The 26,654-nt window shown below is 40.8% G+C and overlaps 1 protein-coding gene across 1 annotated transcript in view; it reads left to right on the top strand.

The window, feature by feature from the left end:
* The first annotated feature begins 4,169 nt into the window (after window positions 1-4,169).
* Window positions 4,170-26,654, top strand: part of LY75 (lymphocyte antigen 75) — a 49,060-nt gene continuing 26,575 nt past the window's right edge. The window contains exons 1-15 of the mRNA XM_054830523.1: window positions 4,170-4,361; window positions 6,645-7,019; window positions 7,986-8,159; window positions 8,432-8,596; window positions 9,198-9,308; window positions 11,211-11,351; window positions 12,542-12,730; window positions 13,366-13,523; window positions 14,380-14,490; window positions 15,708-15,796; window positions 16,152-16,324; window positions 16,504-16,700; window positions 18,093-18,235; window positions 24,764-24,845; window positions 25,426-25,497. Of these exons, the coding sequence (XP_054686498.1) occupies window positions 4,277-4,361; window positions 6,645-7,019; window positions 7,986-8,159; window positions 8,432-8,596; window positions 9,198-9,308; window positions 11,211-11,351; window positions 12,542-12,730; window positions 13,366-13,523; window positions 14,380-14,490; window positions 15,708-15,796; window positions 16,152-16,324; window positions 16,504-16,700; window positions 18,093-18,235; window positions 24,764-24,845; window positions 25,426-25,497 (2,265 nt within the window). The 5' untranslated portion in view covers window positions 4,170-4,276. The remainder of the gene's footprint in view (window positions 4,362-6,644; window positions 7,020-7,985; window positions 8,160-8,431; window positions 8,597-9,197; window positions 9,309-11,210; window positions 11,352-12,541; window positions 12,731-13,365; window positions 13,524-14,379; window positions 14,491-15,707; window positions 15,797-16,151; window positions 16,325-16,503; window positions 16,701-18,092; window positions 18,236-24,763; window positions 24,846-25,425; window positions 25,498-26,654) is intronic.

Genomic DNA, 26,654 nt, shown 5'->3' with positions numbered 1-26,654 from the left:
TTCTGTAAGGTCGGGGGTATTGCAAGCACCAATGTTGCAAGATGGAGAAAGTAATAAACAACTAGTGTTCCCTGTTCAGATGTCACAGTTTCAAAATCACTGCTAGGGGGAGCAGAGAAGAGCAGAAATTACCATATCCAGAGCCTCTTCCCACTCTTGGGAGGTGCTGGAGGTAGCAAATCCTTTTCCAGCCTTCCCTTTGTGCTCCCTGGCATGTGGATGCGCTCAACCTAGCCAGAAAAACTGGATTACAATGTGTTAATTGTAAAAGAGGGAGGAAGGTTGTTCATGTAAAGTATTTGTTTCATGTGGCGAGCAGGAGAGAGACGGGGTGGAGATTTATGGATAGACAGGTGTTGACACTTTCTGCAGGTAATGCTATTGTTATAAACATACGGGCACAAAAGCAAAGAAGTTATCTGTTGATGAGTAAGAAAGATTCTTGCTAGAAGTACAAGGCTCTTAGTCATGATGTTGGCACCTCGAAAGGCTTTTTTGACTGGAAAGGCAAAGTAATCTGCTTGGAAGCAAGAGAAGAGGCTGCTTTGCATTACTGTCAGCTCTGCGGTGGAGTCCCTCCTGTATCTGCAATTCTGTATTTAGTTACCTCTGTAGGCATGGCTGAAGTTTGCTCTGCTATTAGTGCTGCTTTGCAATGAGTGATAGGTATTTATGGGGATGTGATAACATTTGTGATTTGCAATACAGAAATTGTTCACCGATTATGCTGCGAGTAATGCTGCTGTGCAGCTCACATTAAATGCAGAAGCCTCATTGATAATGCTAGGATAAATCTTTTAAGAAGTAGGCTTTGGCATTGTTATGAGTTTGATAAGCTTTAGTACAGAAGCACTTTTTGAGTTAACAGAAAGCTGTAGAAGACTTTCATAAGTTAGCACATGACATACACTGATTTTGATTTGTCGTGCACTGTTCTTTCCAAAATATGTTTGTTTGGTTGGTTGGTTGGTTGGTTTGCAGAGTGATTGCTCCCTTTACAATCATCTACCTTCAGGAAATATTTTGAATCCTCCTTTTTTAAATCTGGCACGATTAAAACATGAATGACAAGAAGAGGACAGTAGTCTTCCACAGGAGAGAGGCACACTGCTTAGGTCAGAGGATCAGCAAACCGGCAGAGGAAAGGTTGAGACTCTGGCTGTGAAAGCTGGCTCCGTTAGGAAGAGACATGTGAGAAATTTTCAGTCTTGTAATGAACGTGAGGGCTGGTGTTTCTGGGTACAGTCTGTGGATTTCTGGTTGAGCTCTTGGAATACAACTGGCCTTTGGGAACATCCTTCTGCAAGGAATATTTGCTCTAACCAAAGGATATTTTCCAGTGCCCAGATCCTTCTAACTCCTGTAGCACTGGTCTGTGCGTCAGTGTCCCCTACAGAGATCAGTGTTGTCACCGTGGGTTTGCCCTGCACAGGCTGCCAGGTAGACCGACGCTCCTTTGCCTTAGTGGGGGAGTGCACAAAATTTGGTTAGCCACAGAGGCACTGTGCAAGCCCACTGAAGCGTTAACAAGCACAACTTGTATGTTAGCTTTTAATTGATCATTTTCACAGACCACAAAACATTGTACTGCAACTTATCTTAAGAAGACAAAAAAAGAAAGAAAGAACAAACCAAAAATAAGTATTTGTGTTCAGGCTTTTTTTTTTTCAATGCTCTTGATATATATAAGCAGTAAAACTACCAGTTACATGTGATTTTCAATAACTTCCTATTTTTTAAACTCTGTCATCAAAACACTGATTTCTTGTTTTATGTGTGAAGCACTTTAACCAAACAGTTGCACAGGTGAGTCTATATACTCTTTACTTGTCTGCTGCCGGGGCAGAGGGAAGGGATGTATTTTGGTGGGCTCACCAGGGCTGTACATTGTTTATCGCCTCTTACATTAACATATGACAGAGTTTAAGTGTAGGGCACACATGCACACAAAACTGAAACTAAAAGGCATCAGTGACAACAGCAATCTTTCCTACCCTTGGGCATTTTTAATTTTTGAGTCAGGATCAGAGTTTGATCCTGTGTTATCTAGCATGTTATCTAGTATTTTATAAAAAGATAAGCGAAATAGGACTTCAAATTGGAAGTGCATGTTGGAGAGCATATATTATATGTGTTAAGACACCTTAAGAGAACCTCCCCTCTGTTAATATACGTATTTGCTGATACATATTCTGTAAATGGGATACTGTTAATTTCAGAATTACTGGTGTATGTTCATTAAATATGCACTGCACTCTATTAGTGTCAAAGTTAAACTCTTTACTACTCTCCATACCAAAACTGGGACAGTCAGTTAGTACATTAAAAATAGCACACATTCCTGGGGATGCAGAGTTCTCACCTACTGCTTCTTGCTATGATGTTTTATTTAAAAAGAGACACACCATCCTACCATGTATTTAATTTTAGTTTCAATAGCTTGCTTTTGTATCAGGCTCATCGGTGGGGAATTTCTTCCTCCCACTCTCTGCATGGAGACTTTTAAGCTTTGCTCTTCGAGAAAACAAACCTTTTCTGGAATCAGAGCTTCGATTTTGCTGCAGCTATGGACCCTCTCTGCCTGAACCTGATTTCTGATTTTTCAAAATGCTCCTGCCTTGGCAGCCAGGTCTTGCTCTGTGGTTTCCATTAGGAGAGAACATTTGCTCGCTTACAGATGCCTGGTTTTGTTCACTGTCTTTCCGCTCAATTCCCAGCCCGGCACACCCTCAACTTCTGTGTTCCCCGGGTGTCCACATTCCTACATGATGGGCACATTTGAAATGCATAAAACAGACTGCACGTTGTGCTTCCCATCTTTATGAAAATCTAGTATTTCTTTCCCTGAATGACTGCTCCTCCAAGTCTAATCAAAATAGATTTTCCTAGCCAAAAATTTTTGTTCTTGCAACTTTGCAAGCGCTTTCTTGCACAGCTGGGGTTCGAGCTATACAGCCTTTCCAGGTCAGCGCTGAATCACCCAACATGCAGCTATAAACAGACATGATTTTATTTTACATACTTTCCGTCAGTTTCCCTTCTTTCTCTTTTTCTCATTCAGGCCAACTGGTTCTCAGTGTCTTTGTGTTTTTATTTTTGGTTTCTTCCTGTAGCCAGCCTCATAATTTTCCCAGCAACAGTAATTTCAAATGCTCCCGATCTCATCCCTTCCTTCCCCTTCCCTGGCAGAAACAGATCAGACAATTGCAATTTTAGCTTCTGGCTACCAGAGAACTCTTAGAAAGTATGGCAAAGCTGCCCGCCCAGCTTCGCAGAGGTCCAGCTAGCCCCTGCGGGCAAATATGCCGAGGCAGGTCTGTAACGGGGAGGGAGGGGAGGACTCTATGAGGCCTGGCCATGCGGTCCCCAACACTCCCCGCAGTGGTGAGGGCTCTGGCCCCTGCCAGGCGCCTGCTGCCGACGACTCCCCGACGCAAGCACTGCTGCGGCACAGAGGGACCCTACGGTGAGGCCAGGCCACCTTGGCCACCTCCCCGGCATGGCAGCGACTGCAGGCCCTGCCCTGTGGGGATGGCTGTGCCCTGTGGGTATGGCTGTGCCCTGTGGGGATGGCGGCCCGGCCCCCACACTCAGCACCCTCACACCGGGGGGAGGATCACAGGGTAATGTTTAGAAATGTACTATTTAACCCGGTTTTAGGCATTTTCTTCAGTGTCTGCTATTATTTCTTATTTTTGGTTTATATTCAATTTTTGCTTTTTCTTCAGTTTTAGCACTTATGTTTTCCCTTTCTTTCCCAATTGAACTTTTAAAAACTTTTTTTTTTAGTTTTAACTTTAATTACTATGCGATACTTAGGTCTGCTTTTCTACTTTTTTCTTAATTTTTCTTCAGGTTTTCCTATTTTTTTTTCTCCTTCCTTTCCTCCCTTCACTTTTCCTCTTTTTTTTTTTTGTCCCTCCTCATTTTCCCTTCACTTATCCCATGTTTTCATCATCTGTACCCTTCTTATTCACTTCCGATTGCCTTCCCCTTCCCTGTGTCGCCTCCCCTCAGTTGTAACCTCGCTCCCGCCGGGGCCGACCCTTCCCCGCCGCCTCGACCCCTCACACCCGGCCACCGCCCAGGCCCGGCCCCGCCCCGCCCCTCGCCGCAACCTCGGGGCCGCTCTTCTCCTGGCAACAAGTGACGCTCCTTGGGGCGGGCCAATCCGGTCGGTTGCTTGCCGTCCCGGCCAGCCGGCGGCGGGCGCGACGCTCCGGCAGAGCGAGCCCGGCAGCGCGCCCGCTCCGCGCAGCTTGCGCGCCGCGGGAGGATGGCGCGGGCGGCGGGGCCCTGCCTGGCCGCCTGCGGCCTCGCCTGGCTCCTCGTCAGCTGCGCGGCCCGCCGGGACTCCTCAGGTAAGCCGGGCGCCCACCTTGCGAGGGGGAAAGGCGCTGCGCGGGTGCGGCGCAGCGCACGGGGTGCGGAAGGCCCTTTTCCGCCCCGGCGGGCGCCTGAGGGGGAAAGGCGGCGCGGTGACGGGCCTTATACCCCGACGCTTCCCGGCACCTCCGGGCGTTGCGCTGGGTGGCAAAGTCCAACTGCGTGGAAACAACGTGGGAAACTTACAAGGAGGAGTGAAAAGGGAAGAAAAAAAAAAACCCAAACCTCCCTCCGGATCGTGCGCTTCGCTTGGGGCGTCGCGAAGCCAGCCGCTGCCCTGCCGTCCCCGGGTGCCACGTTCCCCGTGCCCCGCGGTGCCGGGGGCCGCCCCCGAGCCGGGGCAGCGCTGGGCCGGCGGCGCGGAGCGGTGAGAGGGAAGGCGCGCCTTTGGCCTGTTACCTCGGGAGGGGAAATAACCCGAGCTCAGGCAGGTCGCCGGCAGGGTGTCGAGCCGTCGTTTTTTATTCGCAGCTTTATGCTCAGAGAGAGGAAGGAGGCTTACCCTGTCTTTCAGAAAGCAGGTGGAGAAGTTTCATGTTGGGCAAATTCTTGGAAGCCAAAGCTGCTAGCTTGGTGAGAACTGCTGGGAAGCAAGTTGATCTCTTTGCTAAATAGTTGCACCTCACATATTTTTATATTCTTTGACAGTAACAGGCTCGGGTTTTAAGCTAAAGATGTCAGGTAGAATTTCATGGCCAGAGTGCTGAACTGGAGTAATCGAGCACCAGTATTAATAAATTGCTGTGAAGAGGGGTATGGTGAGACAGTGTCCGGCATTTTCCTTGGGAAATTTTAAAAAGTGGCTTTCTTCTTCAGAATAAGGGTTGTGCGGGAAAAAGTGAAAAAAGAATGAGGAAAGGGATGATCTGAGAAAAGACAGAGAACATGTTACAAGAAATTGGAGAGAAGAAGAAAGTCTGGAGGGGAGAATAAAAACCAAAAAGCAGATATAGTGCTGAAAAAGCACGGGGTAAAAAGATGCCACAAAAGCAGAATTGGTTGTTAAAATTTCTTGTTTAGTTAATAGGATGAAAGAGATGATTGGTTGAAATGTGCTATTTAGAGAAAGTCACTTCAGTATGTGGCTGACTTAGAGATTCTTCTTCATAGTTTGACCAGCTCAGTACTATTTAGATACTACTTGGCACTTACACAGTGGAAAATTCACGAGTATACTGGGAAGTAGTGGTAAAATTCACTGCATAATATCACTGAATATTTTCCTTGCTGTTCAGCCAAACCTATTATTAAGTCACATTAAAAAAACGCAGTAGGAATGTGATTGACAGTGCATTGCTATTAAATACAATACACTACTCAGCAGATTCCTCATTTAAACAGCAGAGTAATAGCCTTGTAGGTCTGAGACAGCCAAGGTCCGTTTCAGCCTGGTTAGTGAAAGTTTTATACTGTGGGGCCATCTTTATTGTGGCGTAGAAATAGTTTTAGGGCCTTTTTTTCTTGGTTATCTTAAACCTACTGCTACTTGTCATAGAGATGTTCTTGTACTGTCAGAGGTGTCAGCTTTTATCAGCAGGGTGATCCATGTGTTTTTAAAATTGTATACTATGCTTTGTCAACTTTTTTTTTCTTTTTAATGACAAGCTACGTCACAGCTGAAAATGAAACTCAGGTTCCTGTATCATTTTGAAAATGATACTCGTAATCTTTGGTGGGGTATTCATTCTAAAACTCTTCCCCAAAAGCAGGGCATGGTATTTTAGTAATACTGCAGTTGCATCCACAAACTGGCTCGCGTATGAGCCTGTCGTGCTGTACATAATGTATAATACACAGGGTTTTTTTTAAGAAAAAAGCTTACTAAGTTAATATTATTCTTAATTATATTTTATGGTATGTACTGTGTGTTACTGCATTTGCAGATAGACGTGAAGATGAGATTCTTTACTGAGTACGCTTGCAAATTAATCAGGGGTTGATCCAATCAGTATGTGTTAAAGGAAGAATTGTTATTGATAGAATTGGACTTAGAAAACAGCCTTATTTTATCTCCCCTCATTTTATAACAACTTTGAAAGAGATTTTTTTTTTCCCCAGAAGTAAAGAATACTGACTAAAGAGCAGGCAAATGTACTTAATGTGGGTTATACGAAAGAGATAGTGTACTGTACAAACAGCAGTTGCTGTACTTTTCTGGTAGCACATCTGAGAATGTGATTATACTTTTTAAAATGAACTTCCTGTGGAAATGATACTGTATCATACCCACATGTGGATATTTGTTTGTTGTTATACAGGCAATGATGCTTTTACCATTCGCCATGACACACTAAACAAGTGCATACAAGTGAAAAACTCATTGATAGTGATAGATGACTGCAAGGACACAAGTGAAGCTTTATGGAAATGGGTATCCCAGAATCGCCTCTTTCATTTGGGGTCCAAGCAGTGCCTGGGACTTGATATATTCACCAAATCACTGTCTCGCCTGAAAATGGTTGATTGTAACTCAGAACTAATGCTGTGGTGGCGATGTGCTGATGCTTCCATCCTTGGTGCATCTCAGTACAAATTGACTATCAAGGCTACCTATGTAACTGCAAGCATAAATGCAACAGACCGGTGGAGAAGGAACAGTTCCTCTGATGATATATGTCACTATCCTTACCATGGTAAGTTTGCACAAGGGTTTGGAGGAGGATTTTTTTTTTTTGTTAAGGGCTTTTTGCTGTATGTCTATGCCAATAAATTCTTAGAATTAATCATATAAAAAGGCTGATCAGTAAAGCAATAGAAAGTTTTGCCGTAGGGAGATACTGATATTCAACTATGAAACTTTAACCCTTTTTAATAAAAAATAAATATGCACAACTGCAGAAGTTGTGTTATTGAGTGGCTTGCTTAGCATGCTTAAATCCTTCCCCCCATATATTAACGAGAGCCTATTTAATTATGAAATATCAACTACCTTCTATCAGAACTGACACTGCCCTCTTCACAGTGATGGGAATTTTGCTGTTAGCAGAGTTTGAGAATATTTTCTTTGCCGGTAGGCTGTACAATCAAATTCAGTGCATGCTGCTAGCTCGCAGCCTGTTGGACTGTCAGGAACCATCCGTTTGCTTTGGTCTGGTAGTTTGTCCACTTATCATGGAAGCAAGTCTCATCTGCAATCTCAGGCTTGCTGAAATAAGTGGTGAAAACTTGCTTTACCATATTTAAGAGCAGAATTTTCTTTGTATTTGAATGGTTCAAAGTGGCCAATCTGAAGAGCGCATTTTGAAATGTTTTCCCTCTCCTGTATGTGTTGATTCCTAGACCCTTGTACTCTATGCACACCACCAGGATTTCAACAGGACAATGTATTTTATGCCTAACTTTCCAGGAAGGGGGAAACAAGTTTCTGCTGTGTTATGCCCCACTCAGAAGAAAAAGTGCAGAAAAACACTTTCCTCTCATTTCTTTCAGTTGTGGCATTGCTGTATGTTTTCTGTAACAACAAGATACGGTGTTTTAAGACCACAAGTGTGATTTCCATGCTTTTAAGTTAACTATGTCTGTACAAGCAGTAGCATTGATTTGCTGTCCTTTCCTCCCCTAGACAACTTGTATCTACTTTTTTTTTTTTTTTCTTGCAGAGGTTTATACCAAAGATGGGAACTCCTATGGAAAACCATGTGAGTTTCCCTTTCTGTATAATAAGACATGGCATCACGACTGCATTCAGGATGGAACGCATACGGGTGGGAAATGGTGTGCCACATCTGAAGATTATACACATGATGGAAAATGGGGAATCTGCTTACAACCAGGCACGTTGGGTTTCTAAATAGATATCCTAAAAGTATTCTGTCACTTCACGTATGTACACTGTAGTGTTGCACATTGCGGTTAAGCTGGGTAAAAGCAGGTCCCTTTTTTTATTGCAGTGTTGACAGGATGATCAGCGCACGCTTACTCTGCAGTATATGTAATCACCAGTATAAAAATCAATAGACCTTCAGTATTCTAATTTTTCTTTTGAAATGTTCATGATGTTTCAGTATAGTTGTAGTTACAAGTACCTTCTGCTTCCTTTAAACAGAGGATGGTTGTCATGATATCTGGGAACATGATCCGGGATCTGAAAGTTGCTACCAGTTTAATACACAGTCTGCTCTTCCTTGGAAGGAAGCTTATATTTCATGTCAGAGGCAGGGGGGAGATTTACTTAGCATCCAGGATGCATCGGAATTAATCTACATACAAGGTAGGTGTAACTGTTCACATACAAATATCAGGAAATCTTCACAAATTAACATAAAGTGAAGACAGCATTTTAGTTTCTTTCTTAAAATTCTGGGTTAAAACTTGATTGTACTTAAAATGCATTGGTACTTTCATTTGTGTAGCAAAAATAAGCTGCTAATCTTAATTTAGAGTTTTTGATTTGTCTGTGTGATTTCATTGTAGTGGCTACCTGTTGTTTATATTTATAATGAGGAATGCCCCCAAAATCTCAAATATGCGCCAGAGTGGCAGATGGTGTTTTAGCAGCTTGTTACCCACTCATTGTCATGAAATCATCCTCACTGCTGTTCAGGCTTGGCCTGGAGGAATTATCAGTGTCCCTTTGGGAATATAAAACCAAAGAACAAACATCTGAAGGCATTGGGAGGGAAGACTTGTGCGGGTGAATTCCTTCTCAGTTCAAGAAATGTTGCATGTCATTATAGCAGCAATCTTGCTTTCCTCAAATGCATGCCCTTTCAGATCACAGTTTTAATTTAAAGGAGACCGATAAAGGATGAGAATTTTATACTAATTGTTTTCTTAAAAAAACCCCAACAAAACCCTAAATTTATCTCCAGGTAAGGATGACATCGCTGAGATCTTTTGGATTGGCTTAAATCAACTGGATGTTTCTGGAGGTTGGCAGTGGTCAGATCACAAACCTTTGAATTTTCTCAATTGGCATCCAGGTAATGATGTTTCTGGTGGTATTAAAAATATTGAAAACACAAACTAGTGTTTTGCTTTGCCTTTTTTCCCTTTTATTTTTTTAATGTGGTTTTTTTGTTTGTTTGTTTGTTTTTTTAACCCTTCTCCAAGCTGGAGAGGCATGGAGTGATAGGGCAAGGGGTAATGGCTTTAAACTGAAGGAGGGTAGATTTAGATTAGATGTTAGGAAGAAATTCTTAACTGGGAGGGTGGTGAGGCACAGGAACAGGTTGCCCAGAGCAGTTGTGGATGCCCCATCCCTGGAAGTGTTCAAGACCAGGTTGGATGGGGCTTTGGGCAACCTGGTGTAGTGGAGGGTGTCCCTGCCCATGGCAGGGGGGTTGGAACTAAGGTCCCTTCACACCCAAACCATTCTATGATCAGACTTCATCAAAACAATCATTGTTGTTCCATTTCTGTTAAAAGTTTGGAAGCATCTTGTCCTCCTAGCCAGTGAATCTTTCTGCACTCATTCTGTATTTATGGATGATTAGGTAAAACTTAAATAGTATATTTGAGGTCCATTTTACTAAAGAAGCTACAGCTTCCCTAGCTGCTAAATTTCTCCTCCCACTGACAGGATGGCATTGACTTCCCTCAGATATTACAATTATTGATGTATGTGCAAGAACTGACACTACTTAGAAGCCTGACTTGTGTTTTTAAACTTCAAGATTGCTAAAATTTGTTTTGAGGTGAAGATGGAAGAAGTATAAAACCTTTGAAAAACCTTTTTTAATTACTCACATGTTCCTGGTAGAATTGGTGAGAGTCTTGTTTGTTTGTAATTTTCAGCATGTATTTGTAATATTCTCACAAATATGCCATGGATATGTATATATGAGAATCCTGGAGGAATAACAATCAGAAATACTGAAGCTAACATTGTTCTGTCATTCAAGCTGAATTTGACCTTTTAAAAGTGGAATTTTCTCTTTCCCTCAGTTTCTAGAATAGTGCTGCAACATGCATTCTGTGAAAAGATAAGAAGTGGTTTCTCTTACTTCTCTGAAAGCTTTACTAAGAAATTTCTGTGAGATTTTCTAAATGTGATCTTTCTTTTGGAAAGGTTAAGGACTTTTCTGATGCTTGTAATAGTAGCTGCACCTTCTTCTGGAACTGTGATGTCACTGTAGGACTGTAATGCAGAGCTAGAGACTAGACTACCCCAAGTTACAGTGGCATACCTTAGTCTGCAGTCATGGCAGACTTACTAATGTCTACCCTTCTTGTGAAAAATAGTGGTATCTAACAGGAATTTTGCTAGCTGCAAGTTGTGCCCTTTACTTCTTGTCCTTTCACTGTACACCTCTGAAAAGAGCCTGGCCTTGTCTCCATGATGCTTTTCTATAAAGAACTAAGATCTCCAAGGGAAGCTTGGGACAGCAAAAAAGAGTTGTCTTCTGTGATATTTTTAATCTGGGGCCTCGTCTCAGGTTTCTGTTAAGGTAAAGGTTATGGTTAGTGTTGAGAGAAAGAGTGCAGAGCTGTGTTTCGAGTAGGGCTGGAAAGGGGCTGCCAAAGGCAACTGAGGGCTGCAAAAAGGGCTCTCCCCTGAGATATTTGTAGTCTGGGAAAGTGTTCAGCCAAGGGTTTGTTGTATTGTAAATAGAACATTCCTCCTGGTTCTATGATTAAACATTGGAAAAGAAGTCCAGATTCCTTGATTCTGAAACTTTCTCTCTTAGAAAAAACTTTCTGTGGGACCTATGGTAGGACAGGTGCCTTCATTCAAAGCAGTTACGTTCTTCAAATACAGGGTGCTGTACTATGCAAAGTATATTATTGTATTGAAAAGCAATAGAGAAAAGAAGCAATCGCCACCTTACTGTTTCATAACTTGTGCTCTTCTATTTAATTTTTTTTTTTGTTCCTGTCTATAGATATGCAGAGTTTGTCCCCGTTGGATGGGACTAGCTGCGTGGTGATGAATGCTGCCTCGGGTCAGTGGCAGAGTTACCATTGTGGAACTCCACTTCCATATATTTGCAAGAAGTCACTCAATAATGTTTCACACCTTCCAGGTAGGACAACTTGCATTTTTGTTTCTGTATGTTAATATGAGTGTGATGTTCACTTGTGGAGTCTTTTTTCCCTCCCCAAGCCTTCTTAGGCATCTCTGCCAAAGCACTTCCACAACAGCTTTGGGTTTTTTAGGATTGCAGAAGCAAACTCTGTATCTTCAGTGTCAAGATGATGCATCACAAACAATTTCATTTTTTGCAGCTTTCTCATTCACATGTAAAGCATTTCCCAGCACAGTCCTGTCCTTTTCATCACATTTTCCTCCATGGCTTGTGCCTTCTTTCATGTGCTACTGAAAGTCTGGAACTGACAGTTGCACCTCAAACCTTTCCATCTCTGCTTTCAGCCCATTTCTCTCACTCTTGATGTGTATTGACATAAAATGGGATCTACCTGATGCTTGGATCAAACTCTGTCGAATTCAAATAGAAGTAGTTAAATGACCCTACTATCCTTTGAAACCAGGCCCAGCACTAGAAATCAGAGTGCAAGAGTTGGTAGCTTGTCCAGGGTATAATCTTCACTGGATCCACAGCAGCTCTTACAAGACAAAAGTAAATAATACAGTAGGAAAATCAGAACAGTTTAAAGCTTTATTCTCTCCTCCCTACACATGCAGACCTTCAGTTTTTACAGTGCCAACCCGTGACGTATAACTGCTTCCATGTTTTTGGCCATTTACCTACACCGGGGTGTCCAACCCTTTCCATATCTGTGGCCTGTTCTTCCATGTGTGCTTTGGCCTTACCCGGTTTCCATGGCTCATGCTTGTGGAGCTCTCATGGGAAAACTTTCACAGGGAGATGATTGTCCTTGGATAAGGGGGAGGACTAGGGGATAAGAGGGATGAAGCAGTGTCCCGAAGGTGGAAAGCGTCATGGAGTGTTACTGGCTAAGCATGTTCTCTCTGACTCCCGTGGGGGAGATGTGTGCCTTTGAGGAAAAAGATTAGTAAGCAGTTTAAATGTAACCAAAATGCTTCAATCCCTATAATGCTGCTCAGTCAAGTCTATTTGCTTGACTAAATTGTGACCGTTTTTTAAAAATGAGAGACATGAACACATTCTGATTGCTGCTTTCTGGCTGTTTTCAAGGTACTGCTGTATTTAAAACACGAAGAAAATGCCAACCCATTGCACTAGCCAATGTAAAACAAAAGCCTCTTAATTCCATTTCTCTTCACTATTAGAGTTTTGGAGACACTTGGATACTCGCTGTGATTTGGGCTGGCTTCCCCACAATGGTTTTTGCTACATGCTGGTAAACAACCAGGCACCTTGGAGCACGGCAGATGAGTTGTGCAGAGCGAATAAGAGTAACCTCATCAGCATACACTCATTAGCAGATGTTGAACTGGTTGTTACAAAGCTTCACAATGGTGAGTTGGGATATTTGTAAAGGTCAAGTGCCAAGTGCTGCATGCCATAAATTACAAAACGCTTTCCATGTTCTAGAATATGATTATCATAACCTCTGGCTTTTAAATGATGATGCTAATGCTGAGCTTGTACCCAGGCTAGTGCTGAGTGTTGCTGTTCAGGTCCACTCTGTCTGTATTAGCTCTTGTTTTGATTTTATTTTATTTATTTAGTGGGCTAACCTACTTCTAGTTGCCTAATACCTTGTGTTTAATTTTCTCATTCAAAGAGAAATTGTAGATAGTTGGGTCAATATTTGACTACTAAACTAATAAATAGTATCTGTACTCTGTGATCTTATATTTTTTTGGTATGCAGTTTAAAAATTAAGTTTGGTTGAACTTTTTTTACTCAAGTGTCCATTATTTCTGGGGATTTTTTCTCTTTGTTACCTTCTCTGTGAAACTTGTTCACATTCATGAGTATGTTAAGAAACACTGTACTTGTCTCAAATCCCCTTTCTTACTGTAAGAAAAAAAATTGTGGCATTTATGCTGTTCAGTATAAAAATCTAATTTTGCTGTTTTCACATTCCTTTCCAATTAGCTTGAATATTATTTTGAAACTACGGTGTTATGCTAATTTTAAATTGCAGATGCCAAAGAAGAAATGTGGATGGGTCTCAGGAATGAAGATGTACCAACCTTGTTCAAATGGTCAGATCGCTCAGCTGTGGATTTTACATATTGGGATCAGAATGAACCAAAAGTTCCTTTTAACAGCACTCCTAACTGTGTGTCATATGCAGGCAAGGTAGGGATGCAGTGTTGGGGTTTTTGGGTTTATTTTCCATCATAACAGAGGCAGCACTGGTATGTGTGAAAGTCAAGGGGAGGATAAAGCAGTTAACTGATTTTATTTCTGGAATAATCTTTAAAATACAGATAATCATTTTTCTACAAGCAAATTTCTTAAAATTATTTAGCTGACACTTGGTAGCTGTGTACTGCAAAGAATGGAAGAAATTGCTCACAGCTCTGAGACTGCCTCTGCTGTTGGCCAGGCAGTTGTCCTTGTCACTCTGTATTTTGGGTTACTGTATTCTTGCATGTCTGTGGTAGAGAGCTAGGAAGGAGGTGGGCTGAACTATTGGAAAGGAAAAGCTGGGTTCAGTCATCTCCAGGACCAGTTTGGGGGACGGGTAGTGAGATAACTCAGTAAGAGAAGAGGAGAGGACAAACACTGGGAGGATACAGTACAGAAGCAGCAAGGAGTGGGTGGGGGAAGGAGGTCACAAAGATGAGTGGAGAGGGAAGCAGGCTGTGTCCCATCTCCCACATTCAGTAGGAAACTGGGGCAGGTGTCTGCCTCCTGTGCTGTCAGGCTGGCAGTGGAGCTCGTGTGCCCAGCCCAGAGAGAGTTTGCACCACCCTGGCCTTTTCTTTCCTTTTTGGATGTGATCCAGAATCCTCCTGTCTCCACATTTGTCAGCTTTCTCTATCCCTTCCAAACATGCACCTATGCATGTAATCCAGGGCATCCCACCCCTGATATTTTTTCCTAGAGGCATTTTGGCTTTCCCTCTTATGAAAACTCAGCTCCTGTGCTATGGAAATGGAAATATTTTAAAATTTTAAATACTTTTTTTTTTCTCCTTTCTTTCTCACAGTTGGGACAGTGGAGAGTCAAGTCCTGTGAAGAACAATTGAAATATGTGTGTAAGAAAAAAGGAGAGATTTTGAATGAAACAAAATCAGATAAAAGTTGTTCATTGAAGGAGGTAATAGGGAGTCTTTATTTCTTTTATTTTCACTTGGTTCAGAAACCTGCATAAAATTGCTTATTTCCTCCACTTCCCATTTCCTTCTTGCCCATACAATAAAGTCTATGGAACATTTTAGCTGAAAAAGAACACTTACGTAGCATGAGCCAAATTTCAGATTCTCCTAAGCTCTGGATGTATTACCACTCTATTGTTGGAAGCATTATGAGCTTGGACCCAGGAGATGTCGTGTCTTATTTATTTGTTTGAAGAAAAAAAAAAATTGCTTTTACTAGATATGTTACTGCTAATGCCATTTGTTCTGTAGTTTTTGCTTTAAATATGTTTTAAAAATTATGATAAGCACTTTGCAACATAAAGATATGCAGAGGTTGATAAATGAGATCAGGTTTCTGTTATGCTTCACTTGACTCATTTTTGTTCTTTGACTTGAATAAAGGTGGGATGTGTTTAGTTGGTTTTTTGTTCTGGTTTTGGTTTTTTTTCAGTATGACATGTTACTGCATAAATAAGGGTTGAAAATAAGTCTTTTCTGTTTTGAACAATCTTGGGATGGTATTACTTGCTACTTCACAGGTCTTTGGTTCAGTTTTGTGTGGCATATTGCCTGCAACAGGAAACATGTTTACACGTTATCTTTCTTTCTGCACAACCTTGGGGTATTTTTACCTTTCTGTGCTGTTCAGACACCAGTTGCATTGGTAGGCTAGCAAAGTGGTAACACGTTAACGTTCCTTGAAATTTCAGTGTAAATATAGGGGAAAAGATTTGAATAATCGAGAAATTTTGTACATTCACAAATTTTCAGCATAAAATATTTTTTTCAGAAGTAAAGAAAGACTAGTAATGCACTCTTATTATTCTTCTGTTTGAATCCTGGTGTTGGTGGAACAGCATGAAAACGCCTATTGTTTTGAATAGGGCTAGGCTGTCACCCTTGTGTTTCTCTCTCTAAATGCACATAGTAGTCAGAAGACTGCACAGTTGAGCTAAAACAGTGGTGTATTTTATTCCCGTGGTTGCATTATTTCTTAGAACTGTGAATCGGAGAGTTGATAATACTGGACCTTGTATGCGATGCACTGCATTTCTTTCTTTTATATGCTGTGCCAGCTTGTGGGCACCAACCAATGTTAGCAATGATTTATTTTCTCCTGTAGGTAATGCCTAAATTAGGCTGTTATGTATAAACGTGTTTTTCATTGTCTAACCAGGGATGGGAGAGACATGGAAACTACTGTTACAAGATTTATAAAACGGAAGTTTCATTTGGAGCACAGTGCAATCTTACAGTAATGAACAGGTAAAGCACATCTCTATAATTTACGGGCATGTGTTACAGTATAATCCTGGAGATATAGTCAGAGATTAAAACCTATGTATGCTAAGTAGTGTTTTATGAATTAAAAATAGAGATAAAATTGCTTTTGCAGAGACCTAGCAAACCATGTTTTTCATGGTATGACAATGGTAAGCCTACAGTGTAGAACCTTCTTGGAAGTATGTGAATTCCCAGCCTGCTGACCCCATGTTGAATACAGGACTGCCTGGACAACTGCTTGAACTAACTCATGTAATAATATGCCTGGTTTTCAGATTGACTCAATAGTTTCAGATATCTTCCAAATATTGACTCAAATTAATATGTGAATTTTCAGATTTGAGCAAGAATTTATAAACAGTCTAATTCAAAAAAACACCAAAGTTGAAGAAAAATACTTCTGGACCGGTTTGCAGGATATTAGTCAATCGGGAATATATTCCTGGGGTACAGTGGATGGGGAAAAAACTGAAGCTGTGACATACACTAACTGGAATTCCTTGCAACCAGGTAAATTTAACAATTTAGAAAATATGTAAAAATACTATCATTTTACATTGAGCGAGCATTGGAGTACCGTGTTATAGAACTCCAAGGATGAAATAAAATAGTCATTCAGAAATCTATGGATTTTTTTTTTAAAAACAAGACAATAGTGTTAAATATCTCTTTGGTGGCTTAAATCTTAGCATTTTCAGGAGGATGTGTGGCCATGCCCAGTGGAAAATCTCTTGGAAAGTGGGAAACTAAAGACTGTAAAACCACTAAAGCATTTTCTGTCTGCAAAAAATATATTGGGCTGCCCAAGGAGCCAGAAGTGCTCCCAAAGCCAACTGATCCCTGTCCCCCTGGGTGGCACAATGGATCCGGCCTTGCCTGCTACAAGGTAAAGTGTTATTCCTATTAGATGTTAATTGTTTGTTACTGTCTTGCAGCAAGTGCGTGATTAGCCCTTTTGTGGCTTATAGCTGCTGTGAAGGGTTTTTCAAAGATGTTTTACGCTGGGAGGAGAAGGAATTCACGTTGATTCAGGTTGACTGCCTCCAGATGTTCTCATGCATCATCCTCTGCCAATTCCCGACAGATGCAGCGTGCCTTTCCTTGCCCTTTCTGTGACCAGCTCTGCACATTGGAGCTGAGTGGGGCGGCAGCATTCGCCCCATGCTGCCGTCTCAGGAGCCTGGTGGTGATGGAGGGTGCTGTGTCTGTATCCTAGCCTGCCTGACATCTGGCATGCAGAGACACCTGAATAGAGAAGGAGAGCGCTTTGCATCACCTTCCCTTGTCCTTTTCCTTTCTATACTCAGAGTGTAGATAGGAGAGGTGGGATTTTCTCTAGTTTGAATATGGATATCAAAAAAGTGCAGTCTCAATCGTATTTTACTGGTTTTGAAGTAAATACTGGAAGTAAGCAGCCATGCTGTTAGCTGGAAGGGCTTAAACAAGTTTGTATTGAGAAATGCAGGTTTTTCTCTTCCTGTTAACAGTCAAATCAAGTTAAAACTGAGGCTGTTTAATGGATTATTTATTCATTATTTCTGGACTCTGTGTCTGCAATGAACTGTGTCTTGTAAACAGCTCATGTGGCAAAGTGGGGAAACCCAGCCTGAATAACAAGGCTGTGGGCAAGGATCCCGAAGGGATGGGTGTAGCTGATGTGCAGCATAGATGTCCCATAGCTGATGGGATGTGACAACTGGCCCTGGCAGTTTCTCCAAAACTCTTGTTGACCAAGTGTAGCATGCCTGTGCAGAGAGATCCAGATGGCGGGAATTGGCTTGGACTGAAGTCAAGGAGATCAAGTGGACGTGTTAGCTGAGGTGTATGAGTCAGGAATGCAGCTCTTGATACATGCAGGTAGCAAAGGGTCTGCCAAAGAGCTTTCTTCACCTGCAGCACCCAAACGGGCCTGATTTCAGTGAAAACTGGGCTTTGCAGTTCACCATAAACTTGAAAGAACAACATCGCTTACAACCCAAAATTTGGCTTGCGGTTTTGGAGTGAGTTGGGTGTTGTTTTGTAAAATCTTTCTGGTAAAGAAAAACAGAGAAAGCCTGCCATATGGAATACAAAACAAATTTTGTCAGCTAAACTTCAGAGTCTGGCTGCTGTCACACAAACTGAAAAAGAAAAAATTGTTAAGAAGTCAAACTCTCTCCCTATGGAAATACTAATTATTTTTTCTTACCTAGGGTGGTCACATTTGAGTAGTACAGGAGTGTTTTAAAAATGCTGTCACTTGTGTTACTTTCTACTCTGATGTTTGGCTGTTGTGAAGCTCTTCCACAGTGAAAGAGTGCTGCGAACCAGGACCTGGGAAGAGGCAGAAAGGTTCTGTGAAGCGCTCGGAGGCCATCTGCCTAGTTTTAGTCACTCGGAAGAAATCAAGGCGCTTCATTCTATCCTGAGAAAAATAATCAGGTAACAAACTAGCCATGGGATAAAATTTTGATTTCAGTCACATTCTGCAGTAGATAGCAAATGCTGCTGCTGACCCCAAATGGCAAGTATGAGATAGTGAATGGTGACTGTGTTTCCCACAGTAAAAACGGCTGGATGTGGCATTTGAACTGCTGGTCATGTCACTGCCTTCCTGGAAAATGTCAAGGGAGTACAGCTTGGGCAAATGTTTCACATTGCTAGAGGGAGCGCAGGAAAAAGGGAGTTTTGCTTTGAGCATCTTCCATTACATGAATTTAAGTCTGTGGTGTTATAATAAGTGTTTCCTTCTTTACGTTGAATTTTGGCACAACTGGGTGATAGTTGTTCCTATTCTTTACTGATACATTTTTTTTTTTAGAGATAAGTTATTATTTCAGTTTTTCAGATAGGTCTCATCTGTATTCATGAAATGCTTCCTGACTAAACTGGGTGCTATTTTTTGAAAATGTGAATAATGTAGTGTCCAGCAATCTGGTTGGCACGGATCCTATTTGGCATAACTGCAATAACACTATATGAGCATTAGATGGGTGTGTTGAGTTTTCTGGTATCAACAAATTAAATGCTACATAATTTATGAGTCTAAGGTTCTATTTTTAATCAAAGGAACTGTCACTGCAAAGCTTTATTAGGCATTGGTGTGATGTCAGATCCTTGTGTAATATTTTGTTTTTGATTGGCAGCTTGGTTTTTCAGAACTTTTGCCAGCTTAAACTCAAATGCTGCCAGTTATATGATCTAAATTTTGTCATCAAAAAGCTAAATTGGGATTATTTCAGAAGCTGCCAATGTACAACACTGTGATTAAATCTTAAAAGTTGATGACTGAAGAGATGCCTTCTTGAAAACCCAGTGAACTTTTTTTAGAAGTGCACAAATCATGAAAATTACTCAATGTTTATGTTAATAAGAGACAAAAACAAACTTGTATGCTCTATATATAGATGGTTTAGCTTGTATAAAAGCCACTTGTGACTCCTTCGCTGAAGTGACTGTAGTCCCTGAAATAAAAATTAGTGCACAAGTTATTTTTAGCTATAGATCTTATGATAATTTTTTGCAATTACAAATTTTGTTTTAGCGTACCTAATTTGCTATGAAACATGAATAGAGAAGTAACTTATTTTATTTTCGTACAAGTACTTGGAACTACTTTTCAGCCTGCAGACTATCTGAGGTGTTAATTATAGCTAATAGCCATTTTTTGTTAGGAGTTTAAAGGTGGAGACTTTTCCTGTCTTTCCAGAAAGTCAGCCGACACACAATACCGCTGCAGTTCCAATATTTAAGAAAGCTCGAACTTAGCCTGGAAGAAGGAAAGTCCCAGTACTTCAGTATTATCTACCAGAACTTAAGTAAGGGGCAATATATTGAGCCCAGTATAAACTGACTTTACAGTCAGTGTTGCAGTAATTGCATGTGTCAAATATAATGCAAACCACAGTATTTGCATCTGGGTTAACCCCTTTTCAAGCACTGCAGAACTCCCTGAACAGAAATACTACATATTTGATGTTGCCTGAAGTCTTTTAAATAATGTTTGTTTGTTTAGATGATGTAATTAGTGTTTAAGTTATGCTTTTAAATTACTCAGAGGTGGTGATTATATAAAGTGTTTTGGAGATCAAGAGTGAAGGGTGGCTTGTCTGAAAATAAACTCATGTGAGAAAGGAGAGAAGAAACCAAGTGAATTATTTCACCAAGAACAAATAATTGAGGTAACTGGGAGAAATCATCCTAAGATACTATTAGATGTGATTAGCTGCTGGAGTGCACTGGCATGCAGCTTGTCCGTGTTCTCTGCATTTACTCAGTGCAAACTCTGACCTAAACATTCATTCAGTGCACTCATTTCAGCTTGGGGAAGAGCCACACCTTGGCTTTTTTGGTTTCAGGTTTTTTTTTTTTCCCCTTGCACAGTTCTCCGGTGACTCATTGAGAACTGTTTGTTTTCAAATGTTAGCAAAAGTCAGTTTGGTTCACCGGGAAAAGGGCAGCTTGCCTAGTCCATTCTGTTCTTTTCTCGGGTTCCACCTTAGAGGCAAATATGAGCTAGAATTGCTCCAGCCAAGTCGGGCGATTGCCATTGGAAAGGAAAATAAAATTTGCCTGCCAACCTTCCCCTGTCTGAGAGAAATAGGAGATAACCTCTTTTCCTTTGAGGGACATGATACAGGCAGAACAGATCTGGTTCAGTTACTTCCATTCATTTGGGATTGTTTTTGTGAGCATTCTGCAGCTTATAGCTGGCAGCAGCACTGGATGCAAGGAGAGTAACAGCTTGGATTGGTTAGAAATAACATTTCAGTGAGGACACCTTACTGGAAAGAAATTGGCTACCTTTCATATGCACAGCTCTGCTGTTGTAATTGTTCTGAATCTAGAAAGCCTCACTAACACTTGAGTTTGCAAGAAAAAGCTGATCTTATTCTCAACACATTGGCCAAAACAGCAATAGAACGGCAATAAAGCTGAGTTGTGAGTTGTGGTAATTGCATTAATGCAGTTTCTCTTTTATTCCACTAAAGAGTAAGTGATTAGCATGATGGGAATTCAGCTAGTGGCAGCAGCCTGTTACAGAGGGAAGAGCATGGCCAGCACTGCCTAAAATTAAATGGTGCCTTAAATTGCACCATTAGGGAGCTGGCCTAGATGTCCACATGTTACCTCTTGTCGAGAACTAGGCTGAACTACAAGCCACAGTAACTTCACTTAGGCTCTTAATCTTGTGTCAGAGCTGACATAAGGGACAGAAAAAACTCCTTTTTCTACTACAGCAGCTAGAATATGACAGTAGAAAAATTACTGGTGTGTATTCCCTTCACATTGATTTAAACTGTATTTATCCACTCCTGCACAACGATGAATTTTATGAAGTTTTAGTTCTGTGTGAGTGAAAAGCCATTGGTGTTCTGCAGGAATTGCTGGAGATTTAGGGTCTATCATTGTTGATCAGTGTGGAGTCCATTGTAAAGCACAAATTGCACATGCTTTTAGGTTAAAAACCAGGATGATCTAGGTTTTGGAGGCGATTCTAGGAATGTAGCTCTAAGAATACTCTGGCACTGATAAATCCGTTTTGATACCAGTCCATAGGATGAATTTTAAATGCTTTGCAATGAGGAGACAGATACCTAAAGTACAAGCAAATTCCTTGTTGCAAGCTTAGTTGCAGTAGAGGGTCTTAATTCGTATTTGTCTTAAATAGTTGGTGCAATTCTTTTCTGTGATGAGGTGATAGTGTAATTTCAGAGGGTTATCAGAAAGCTTTACTTAAGCTTAAAAGTGCTATCAAGGGTAGTGTAGCAGTTGCAGAATTACTCATGGTCATGTCCGAACAGTTCCAAAAGAAGAAGAAAAACGTACATTAATGTGTTAAGTGCCTAATCAGCTGGAAAACATTGTTATGTTTGCAGGCCAGTAATTGTGATTTGGCAGATAAGCAGGAGAAATTCTTGACCTGACACACTTTTTTTTTTTTTTTTTTTTTTTAATTACATAAAAGCCAAATACAAGTTGAAAGGCTTTGAAAAATTACTCTAGTTCCTCAGGTAATAACTGCAGATCCTTTGAAAATGAGTGTCTCAAATTTTCTTTTTAGTAGATATTCCTCTGTGATGATCAATTGCTTAAACCGCACTAAGCCTGTGGGTGGTGATTAGGAGAGGAGGGTTAGGCAATGTCTGATTCATAATTGGAAAGAACAATCACAGAAAAATAAAATCCTGAATGCAAATTGCCAAAAGCCACTTAGCTGCTTGACAGCTGTGAATGTTTGGCTCACAGTTTTCCCTCTGGAGTGATATAGGGCATTTAGGCTCTTTAAAGGCTCCTTAGTGATATCATTAAAACACTAAAGACTATTCTCTATGATAAGATTGCACTAGTGTGATCACACTATCACACCAATGTCAGAAAATTAATACTGGAGTTGAGAAAAAAATAAAAATGAGACTTATTGGTGGCCGATGCTTTTTTTTCTAACGGGAACTCTACCGAATAAAATGTTGCCCTTCTTGGATTTCATGGACTTAGCCCACGTACTCTGGGCTAAGCTGCTGTTTGTTGATCTTGCACTGTCAGTCATTTCAGGCTCAATTTACCATCTTTATGGTGATATGTGTGGAAAGGTAGTGGTACAGTCTCACCAAAGAATTTCTTAACGTTGCCCCATGATTTCATAACATTGCTTATGCAGGTAATCCTGGGTCTGAGTCCATCCCTCCATGTAATAAAGTTATTTTCATAAACTTTCCAAGTTCTGTCTTAAAATCACTTTGTTAGCACTACTTTTTTGGGAGCCTTTTCCAAACTCTGACCTCTGCTGGTCAGACATCTCTTTCCGATTTTGAGCCTAAATTTATTTCTGAGTTGTGGTTCCTTCAGCCTCAATGTTCTTTTTTCTCAAATAGCTCCTCTTCTTGGGGCTTTAGTCTCCTAATATATTGTAAAGAATAATTTTCCTGTCTGTCAAGGCTAGACAAGAAAATCCTTAATTCTTGTTAGTAACCTAAACTCTCATTTCCTCAAATATCCTGTATTCCTTTTCTGTATTTGGTACAACACAAATTTATGGAATAGTACTCCTGATGCAGTTTTACAAGAGCTCTGTGCTGCGGCGTGGATACTTTACTATTGCTGTCAGACCACCTTGATGAGAGTGCCTTTTCCACAGCTCTGTTGTAGTAGGGTTTCACGTAGCCTGTGACTTCATTGAAAACTCATGGTCTTTCTCCCCTCTGCAGCTTCCAGCCGATACCATCATTCAGAAAAGTTTCTGTTGCCTTTCTTGGGCAGGGTAGTGGATTGGAGTGAATTATCATAAACTTCAGTACCTAGCACAAAACCGATACCTTGAGAAATAAAGGTTGCAGTGCAAAACTAACCTTCCGGTTTCACTAGCGCATATTTCATTTTGCCATCACGTAATGGTTTGAGTGTGAAGGGACCTTAAAGCTCATCTAGTTCCAACCCCCCTGCCATGGGCAGGGACACCCTCCACTAGACCAGGTTGCCCAAAGCCCCATCCAACCTGGCTTTGAACACTTCCAGGGAGGGGAAATCCACAGCTTCTCTAGGCAACCTATTCCAGTGCCTCACCACCCTCATAGTGAAGAATTTCTTCTTAATATCTAATCTAAATCTTCCCTCCGTAAGTTTAAAGCCATTATCCCTTGTCCTATCACTCCATGCTGTTCGGGTACTGGAAGGCTGCTCTAAGGTCTTCCCCAAGCCTTCTCTTCTCTGGGCTGAACAACCCCAACTCTCTCAGCCTGTCCTCATAGGAGAGGTGCTCCAGCCCTCTGGTTATCTTCGTGGCCTCATCTGGACTAGCTTCAACAGGTCCATGTCCTTCTTAGGTTGGGGGTCCCAGAGCTGGATGCAGTACTCCAGGTGGGATCTCAGGAGAGTGGAGTAGATGGGCAGAATCCCCTCCCTCGACCCGCTTGTCATGGTTCTTTGGATGCAACCCAGGATACGGTTGGCTTTCTGGGCTGCGGGCGCGTATTGCCAGGTCATGTCAAGCTTCTTATCCACCAACAACCCCCAAGTCCTTCTCCTCAGGGCTGCTCTCAATCCATTCTCTGTCCAGCCTTTAAATAAATGTGCTTGGGATTGCCCCGAACAATGTGCAGGACCTTCCACTTGCCCTTGTTGAACTTCAAATTGTAGTATCTTTACTTCATTGTGGTATCTTTAGATCCATAAGCAATATTGAAGAGTATGGTAAAAGCTGTTACTGCAGATTTAAGTATTTACATTGTAAACCTGGGGTTTTGGGGCAACTTTGTATCTTGGAGCATAGCTGAAATTTTGAATTTAAGCATCCCCTGCTTATGAAAAAGAAAAATCTAGGAAGGAAAAAAAAGAAGTTCTGACTGTAATCCTGTAAAACAGAGTAAAATTTTTATTGCCATTCTTTTAGGCAAGCATTGGAGCCAGTGGCGTGATGTGCTCATTTATGTCTGTGCCTCTCTTATGAAGGTGCATAATTGAAATATGTTCCCATGCTTGGTTTGTTTATAACCCTGACAAACTTAAGGGAAGTATGAAGCCAGTTATTCTATATGAGTAGAAGTTTTTGTGTGGTTTGAGGAAGAGTATATTTGAGCTGATGGTGTAGAGAGAGGTGATCTGAGATGGACAAGAGAAAGAGAAGCAAGCCAAATAAACACTGTGTGTTTGATCTTGGAAGAAAAGTGTAGAAAAGATATCTTTATATCAAGCGACAACTGTTGAAGCGGTGATGCAGTGAACAAAGGAATTACCTGATTTAGTTAGTTTTCTCTGTGATCAGGGAAAGACAACCTACAGATCATCTTAAAGAAAAGTGCAGAAGAGATCCTAGTCCTTACGTCTGTTTTCTCTTTGAACTGCTACAACTTGCAGTAGTAAAGCTTTAGTTTTGCTGCTTGATCCTAGGTTATGCCATGACATAGGTCAGTCTTGCTATTAAATGAGCTGAACCGTATACTTGGCTCAAGATTTTATCTTGTTTATTTACAGCAATGACAGATGGGTATGGATTGGAATGAATAAGAGGAGTCCAGATTCTTTGGGAACCTGGCAATGGAGCGATGATAAACCCGTAAGTTAACTTTTAACGAGGAAATGTCATGTCCTGATTTGTTTTAGCTTGGACTGGATTGAAAGTAAATTGATAAATATTTTAATTAAAATATGGCAGATCCTTCAACATATGAATAATTCAGAACAAGATTGTGCATTTAAGAGCTGCCATCCAGGCAGATTTCCAATAAAAAACATAACTTTAATAAGGGTAACCTGATTTCTGTCTCTATTACATTACAATATTTTAACAGAAATATAGTACTGAACATCTAAGAACTGGTGGAGAGAAAAAGATGTCTTCATGCCACTACAGAGGGGAGGGTTTATGAATTTAATCTCCTTCATATGTCAGACTTCTCAAAAAATATCTTCCTCACTGTAATTGATTTATTTGCCTGAAATTGTGAATTCTTTCCCTCTCCGTGCCCCTCCATAACAACAGGTATGCAGACTCAAAACTGATCCAGTAACTGCCCTTTAACACATATTTTAAGTGATAAACATAATGGGATCACAGGTTTAAATGGTTATCTCTGAGGATTACCATGGCAAAAATATTGTAAAGTAATGATTCTTTCATCCTCTCCATCCTGTAGGTAACTAGTGTTGTTATGCCACTCGATTATCTGGAAGATGAATATGATACAAGAGACTGTGCTGCATTAAAGGTTAGTTTCAACGTTTTTAATAACAGCATGCATATTTTTACATGGAACTACTTAGAAAAAATACTTTTGTCGGCCATATATTGAATTTAGGTTGACTGCGGAAATGTTTACTTTGCATAGTGAAAAAGTTGCTTGTGTTCCCCTTATCAGTCTGCACCTATTAGAAATTTTCCCTTATTCAAGCAGTTTTTTATGAACAAAGTGCTGTGCTAATGATAACCTTTCATAAGACTTCTTTTGAACTACAAAATATTTTAATAATGATGTTATTCTCTATTGCATAATGCCATACTATGTATCTCTTCTATATTATGCATAACACTTAAGGAAGTAATGTGGAGTCTAAAACAAAAAAGAAAATAGAGCCCTACCAGTAACTTTTAAAATCTAGATTAGTTTTTCTGAACTGCAGATTAAGAAAACGTTTGAAACCTAAAGTAAGGGAATGCTGTAGCCAGCATAGAGCGTGTGTTTGTGTTTATTGTGTGTATTTCCTTGTTTACTTGTGAAATAGACTGTAAGTGCTCTGTCAATTTCTGATTCAAAATGCCAGGCCTCTACTTAATTGCTAATTATGTTCTTCATTGCTTAATTTAGTCTTGATGGCATGAGTTTTAAAATGGCCTTTAACTTTCCTGAAGCATCACCTGACTTGTAAGATCATTCCAATACCATCCCTTATTTTAACCTTATTAAACCACCTCTGCTTTTAGGATTTAGTGAAGGAAAGGATAGTTGTATCCCTTTGCTTCTGTTCACAGCCATTTCCCCTCATTCTCTTCCGTGTTCATGGCCGCAGGCCAAGAAGCTGTCACCATTAAGCTGCTAAAAATTTCAGACAAGAGGAGAGCAGTTTGAAGGGGACACTGTGAATATAGTAACCTCCCTTCCCTACCTGCTAGGTATAGATGTTTTCTTTCACTAAATGATAAAAAAATTCTCATTATTGGAGAGATCAGCAAGAGTGAAATCAGATTTTAAGCTTGATTGTAAGAAATAATCTTAAATAAGAAAGGTTATTTCTGTGCCAGTTCAGATAGTTGCTTCTTTTGAGCAGAAATGAGAATCATTCCAGGGCAGCAAGTCACAACAGATAATTCAATAATAAGCATGGATGAGATCCTGTGCACTACAAGAAAGCAAAGGAGCAGTATTAC

The sequence above is a fragment of the Grus americana genome, chromosome 6 (assembly GCF_028858705.1).
Source record: "Grus americana isolate bGruAme1 chromosome 6, bGruAme1.mat, whole genome shotgun sequence".
NCBI classification, from domain to species: domain Eukaryota; kingdom Metazoa; phylum Chordata; class Aves; order Gruiformes; family Gruidae; genus Grus; species Grus americana.
The sequence above is the reverse complement of the archived record's forward strand: the minus strand, read 5'-3'. Positions and strand labels throughout refer to the sequence as shown.